A 6,607-nucleotide genomic window follows, 5' to 3' on the forward strand; every position below is an offset into this window, starting at 1 on the left:
GCGGAAGCCCTGGGCCCCCAGGACGCAGCAGTCTGCGGAGAAGTGCTTGGGGTGGTCGGCAACCTCCTGCCGCCGCTCTGCCAGGCGGACCCCCCGGCGGTCAGGGGACAACATCAGGGCCGGGTGAGCCGTGTCGGGGTCCAGCGTCAGGTCCACTTCAGGTGGGGGGAAACAAACACACCAGGGCTGGGACGACCGTTCCCTTCAGCAGCCGACTCCATGGGTCTGGCCTTCCTCACTGTCCACCCCTGCCCACTTTCCTCAGCTCCCTACGGGCTCCCCAGCATAGGCAGGTCAGCCCTGGCTCTGGCTCTTCCTGCCATCCTCCCCGACCTGCCTCCAAAACCTCAGAGCGACCTGCCTGTGTCCTGCCCCCGTCCAGACCCTCAGGACCCAGCCCGGTCTGGGGAGAGGCAGGCAGGTGGCACGGGTGGCCCTACCTCGCGCAGCCTGGCAGAACATTCGGCTCATCTTCCTCACAATGGCGTCCGTCAGGAAGTCGTGGCTATGGGGTTGACACGGGTCAGGGGACCAGGTCTCGGGGGGCTGCAGCTGTACCTCTTCACACCTGGAGAGGGGCACGGGGCAGGGGGTGGGACCAGGATATTCCCAGGGGGGAGGGCCCGGGAGGCAGAAACTCGGGTCCTGGGGAGGAAGGAAGGAGTGGGGTACCCGAGAGAGGCAGGGGTGGGACGCAGAGGCCGCGGGGTCCCTGCGGGTGGAGCGGGCACACACCTATTGAAAGTCTCCTTGATGTCCTGGGAACAGGAGGAACAAGAGGGAGGGGAGAGAGAGTCAGCTGCACGGGCGGCTCCTTCCTCCCATCTCCAGCCACAGGACTGAGCCCGGGCCAGGGACACGCACCACGGGCCGGGGTCTCGGCCGCACCCACGCCTGCCGCACCCACACCTGCCACACCCACTGATCCTGCCAGGAGCCCCAACTCTCAATAGGAGTCGGTCACCTCCTGGGTCACCTTTCCAGGAGGTCACGTCAGCAATTCGTAATTCTTATGTAAACCCTCCTCCTCCAACTACTCTTCACTGGGTATAATCGCCATACCCCCTATGACATTAACTCTGTCCCCAGCCTCAGAAAACGTGCAGTCCTCAGGTCAGATCACTGTGGCTCCTTCCAGTGAGCAGAAAGACAGCTTGGGCCAGCTCACACAGTGCCTGCCCGAGGGACATGGGAGCTGGGGCAGGGGACGAGGCAGGCAGGCCGCGCTTACCTGGAGCAGCCGCAGGCCCCCCTGCTGGCTCCGCTCCTGGGCCTCTGCCAACAGCCGGCTCAGCTGGGCGGCCTGCTCGGCCAGGCGGCTGGCGGCTGCCCCTGCGCGCCCCAGCTGAGCTTCGTGCATCTCCCGGAGGCGCCTCTCCAGCCCTGCCTGCTCTTCGGCCAGGAACCGTGTCAGCCGCCCGAACTCCGAGGCCACGGCCGCCAGCTCTAACTTCATCTGGCTCTGGAATGGGGCAAGGGGACAGCACACACCCCTCAACACACAGAAGACAGGCCTCCAGTCCTGCGCCTGCCACTGCTCGATCTGAGGCAAGGGGCTCTGCAGGCGCACATCTGGGCCAGACCTGGTCTTCCCTGCCTCACAGCGGACCAGGCCCATCCCACAGTCCTGGCACATGCACCCCACAGCCCGCACTTCCCACCTCTGCCTGGGACACTTCTCTCCACCTCATCTACTAACTTGACTCGCCCTTCAGGTCTAGGCCGAAATATTTCCCGAGAATCCTCCCTCCCCACCAGATCTAAGTCAGACCATGTCCACAAGTATCGCTGTATCTCCTCCCAGGATATGAGGTCTCTGAGCCCCTGCCTTCCTGCACAGCTCCTGAAGGCAGAGACTGGGTACGTGCTGTCTGCCACAGTCCCCTGTGCTCTGACACTGCCAACTGCTCAGTAGGCACTTGGTAGGATTTGTCAGGAATCAAGACGAAGTTAGGGTCCTGGCTCTATCCCTAGTCACCGTGACCTTAGGGAAGGTCCAGACAGCACATGCTGTACTGGAGTAGACCGAGAGGCATGTAGACCGAGAGGTGAAATGACTACCGCAGAGGTGCACAACATCCAGGGAAGGGGAACACTCCTGCCCAGCCCCTGCCCATCTGCCAGGACTGGACCATGCTGGGTGCTGGGCATGCTTGTCACCTCATTGCCATCAGCTGGAAAGAATCTCCAGAGGAGCAGGGAGAGATGGCCTGGCTGGCCAGCTGGTGAGGAATGGCCACAACGGCCGGGGTCACTCTGTGCCCCAACAACCCTCAGATCTTGGCAAACCCTCTCCAATGCCGGGGCCCAGAGTTCAGCTCTGGCAAGCTGGCCGGGGCAGGATGACTCCCAGGCGCAGCCCCACCTCTCTGCCCGTGACTGCCAGCAGGAGCTCTAATGTGGAGGCAGTGACCAGCGGTGCTGGCAGGGGGCGAGGACCAGCCAGCCACTGGCTGGGGGAGGGGGGGGGCCCCCACTCCCAGGCGCAGCCCCACCTCTCTGCCCGTGACTGCCAGCAGGAGCTCTAATGTGGAGGCAGTGACCAGCGGTGCTGGCAGGGGGCGAGGACCAGCCAGCCACTGGCTGGGGGAGGGGGGGGGCCCCCCGGCCCCACTTGTCTCTGAAGCTCACAGGCCAGCCCATTCCAGCAGGACCTTACAAACAGGCAGAGGGTATGAGTGGGAATTAGAAAAATATTTTAAAATACTCATCCTTGGAAAAGGGTGAGCAAGAGCTGAGGAACACTGGGGCAGGAGTCAGGTCTCGGCAATGCTGCCGTGCACTAGCAGGCCCCCCCAGGACCAGTCCTCCAGGGTCGGATGCTTCACCCACGCCCAAAGGGCCCTGGGGGGAGGCTCCCCAGTGACTGCCCCTGGGTTCTGCTTGGCCCCTCTGCCTCTATACTATCCAATACGTCGGGGGGCGCTGCACGCTCGGTCTGCCTCTATACTATCCAATACGGCGGGCACAGCAGCATGGACCATCAACACGGGTTAGGGCCTAAGAGAAGGCCGATTCAGCAGCCTTGGGTCAAGAATCCGACTTCTACAGGCCAAGCCTCAGTTTTCAGTTTTGGGACCGAGAAGCGGACGTGCCTCCTGCCCTAAGTGCCATCTTCTCCGCAGGACACCAGGAAGGTCCCTGCCCCTCTCCCAGGCCTGGGATGTCCCCTCCTGAGGGAATCTTGTCATCACTTGCAAGTGGGCAGGCCACGGAGCAGCCAGCCCTCAGGGCATCTGCGCACCTTCAGCTCCGTGACCCGCCTCTCCTCCTTGGCCTTCAGCTTCTGCACCGCCTCCAGGTGCTTCCTCAGCGGTTCCACGTGGCCCTGGAGTTTGGCCTGCGGACGGAGGGAAGGTCTTAGGTGGTGCTGGGAGAGGCGCCTACCCGTAGGAGCCCACCTCTGGAATCCCCCCAGTGAGGCGCTAGACTCCCTCATGGCCAACAGTGGGTTCAAGTCCCGGAGGCTTACCTATCATGTCAGGTGCGTATGCATGCGTGCCCAGAACCCCGAGAGGGGAATGGAGGGAAACGTGGGGGGGGCTCCTCTCTCTGTCTCTATCTCTCCAGTAGGCACACGCACCCCAAGACAAGTGTGTGGAAAATAGTTCAAGTATGAGTTTATCTTGTCCTCCCCCAAAAAGGGAAAGAAACCCATGATTGTTTCATAGGCACCTTCCGTGAACTGACCCCCACGTACAGAAGCCCTGTGTACACTCAGCACGGAGTTCCTGATGCCCACGGAGCCCCGCACTCGGCAGCCCTCCCACCAAGTGCCCCTGCTCGGCCCTGCCCTCACAAGCAGCCGTCCTCCTGACGGCAGCTGTGAGCGCGTCCTGCTGACTCCGTGCCTGGCTGTCTCGTGGGATTCTCCCCCACGTCCTGTCACCTCCTGCACCTGCCCCTTCCACACGCTCTCCTTGTCTTTTTCGGAGTATAATTCCACGCTGTCTCCTCTGCCTGGGACTGCCCTTCCCCATGAGTTCCAAGGCATTTTTCTTTTAAAACCCAGCTCCCTGGGCCAGCTCCACAGAGGTAATGGGGAAAGCGAAGCCAGATTGCACATGGCCACTATGGTTCGAACCCCCACCCAGTCAGCCTGAAACATACCAGGTACATCCTCAAGTGCCAAAGATCTGACGGGCTTGGGGGAAGAGGACCCTGGCGTGACCAGATCCTGTAGAGAGTGCCTCCCCACCCTCACAAGTGTGCATGCACAATCAATCATGAAAGAGAACATGAGAACACAACTCCCTAACCATGGCTGATGTACTGCACCCCTCACTCCCTCTGTGGTCCTAAGGGACACTGAATAAAACCTTGCACCCCTTCCCGGGGTACTAATGGTTAGTAAGTGTGCTCCTATACCAGCAGGACACGGCCATCCCTGCCCTGTTTTACTTCATTTCTGTCCATCTTTTTCTTCCACTCATTTGAGAAATGGCAAGAAAACAAGCAAGCAAACAAAGCCTCTACCTAGAGCCATAACTTTCACACCGACTAAGCACGTGGTCTTGTGTTCTGATTTGTAGAGAAGCCTTTTCCTTTAAAAGACAGAAAAGGCGAAGAAGCCTGAGCTACCAGCTCTGTCCCTTGCTCTCTGCTACTTCTGCCTCTTCCCTCCTTTCTCCTTGATGGGTAGTACAAAGAAGAACTCAGATCTAGATTCCAATCAAGACCTGAATGCAACGAGGTGACTTGGGGCAGGCCATACTATAGTTTCCTCAGCTTAAAACGGGGACAAAAAATGGGCCACCAGGTGGCATGGAGGTTAAGGCATTAGATCCCACATGGTCAGAGGAACCATTCGAGACCTGGACCCACCAGCTTGAGAATCACACTGGGCGCACCAGCATGCCCAACCCTGAGGAGACTGGAGGAGGAGCTGTGGCATGGCCTTCCCCCCATGGGGTGACTTCTCACTTTTTTTTCTCTCTGGTAAATGCACATGCCCTAAAGCAAAAATTTTAAAAATGAGAATAGAACCTACCTCATATGGATGGTATACTAGTGTAAAGTCTAGCATGCAGCAGAAAATCAGTAAATACTATCTATATCTAGTATTTGGTACCTGGGCTTTAAGCTGCCAAAGACTCCCAATTATGACCTTTGAACTGAGGAGGTTACTGACCTTGAGTACAAAAGGCAGCTACTGCACAGCGTAAGTGGTTGTAAAAAAAATTGCAGTAATAATAAAATTAGTCCATCTATAACATGAAAATGTCGCCTATTGATATTACTTTCTATTTATCTACACTAGTGTCAACAATTTCTACTCCATTAATTAGACATTTATAATACTTAAATTTATCATTTAATGTTTTTCCTATGGAGCCACCAGGTGGCATGGTGGTTGAAGATGCTGGGCTCCCACATGGCCAACCATGGTTCAAGTCCCGGACCTGGTGGCTTGCTTTCTTGCTTTCTCTCTCTCTCTCTCTCTCTCTCTCTCTCTCTCTCTCTGGTCAAATGAAAATAAATAAATGGATAAAGTTAAACAAAGTAATTCTTTAAAAAATATACTTTTCCTAAATTATTGACAAAAGTCATAAGCAAAAATTCAGACGGAATACTATTACTAGAAATTTTCAGACATTTAACTTTTAAGGAGCTTTATTTACATATCATGTGTTATTAACTATCCAACAAAGAATATTTCTACAAACACCACTGTGGCAAGCTAGTGCTGGTTAGTGAATTTGAAGGAAATAAAAGTACCCACCTATAAAATAGTCTGTTAAATCAGAACACAAATCGCTCATAATAGCTCTAGATAATAAAACTTGTGTTCACAACATAAGTTTAAATGTCAGATTAAATGGGTCTATTTGGCCCCCCAAACTGCAAAGCCCAGTAAACTAATCAAGGAAAGGGATTATAAATTATTTTAATTCGTCACCCACTTCAGGACTTAGTACATTTCTGGGCAGTATGCATTCAACAATGTGGCTAATACAAATTGGAATTTAGCTTCAGTTGTGGTTTCAAGGAGTCCTGCAGGGGGCACTGATGTCCAGGGAGGGCCCACCCTGGCTGGGTTCCCTAGCAGCCACACAGAGAGGGCACAGTTAGTAGGCAGGTAGACACCCAGGGGATACAGAGGAGGAGGACAAGGAAACTCACAACCTCCCCTACGAGGTAGGGCCTAAGCAGATGGTGTTACCAGCACAGTGATCCCACACTAGGCTGGGCTTTACTGCAGGTACTATCCCCCGGCAATGCCGTCCAGGACCTCTCATGGCAGGGTCCCCCGGACTTTGGAAAAGTGTGGAGCGCGGCCAGTCTAGAAGCTCCTTGGCAGTGCTGACCATCACCCAGGTGTGCCGAGCACTGCGTGGAAACACAGTTACTGCGGGGAGGCCACACAGGTTTGTCTGAGCTACGCTACTCACAGCTGAGGACATCGACGAGATGCTCTAGACCTGGGCAGCGTAATTCACCTAGGTGAAGAGGCGGCGGGCCCCAGAAGATACGAAGACAGCTCTGTACCGGCCACGCAAAGGCTACCTTCTCGCCCTCCCGGTCCTACTGCTCACACCCTCTCAGGCCTTCACGGAGCGCGCCCTCTCAAATCTCCTCCATCGACGTCATGAGCCACAATCAGAAG

The 6,607-nt window shown here is 56.1% G+C and overlaps 1 protein-coding gene across 1 annotated transcript in view; it reads right to left on the reverse strand.

Annotated features, from left to right (window-relative positions):
- TRIM41 (tripartite motif containing 41) overlaps nucleotides 1–6,607 on the reverse strand; it is a 10,400-nt gene that overhangs the window by 1,243 nt on the left and 2,550 nt on the right. The window contains 5 exon segments of the mRNA XM_014587462.2: nucleotides 3–155; nucleotides 441–568; nucleotides 736–758; nucleotides 1,232–1,462; nucleotides 3,245–3,340. Coding sequence (XP_014442948.2) covers nucleotides 3–155; nucleotides 441–568; nucleotides 736–758; nucleotides 1,232–1,462; nucleotides 3,245–3,340 — 631 coding nt within the window.

Source organism: Tupaia chinensis, unplaced genomic scaffold, assembly GCF_000334495.1.
Source record: "Tupaia chinensis unplaced genomic scaffold, TupChi_1.0 Scaffold000214_1, whole genome shotgun sequence".
In the NCBI taxonomy this organism is placed as follows: Eukaryota; Metazoa; Chordata; class Mammalia; order Scandentia; family Tupaiidae; genus Tupaia; species Tupaia belangeri.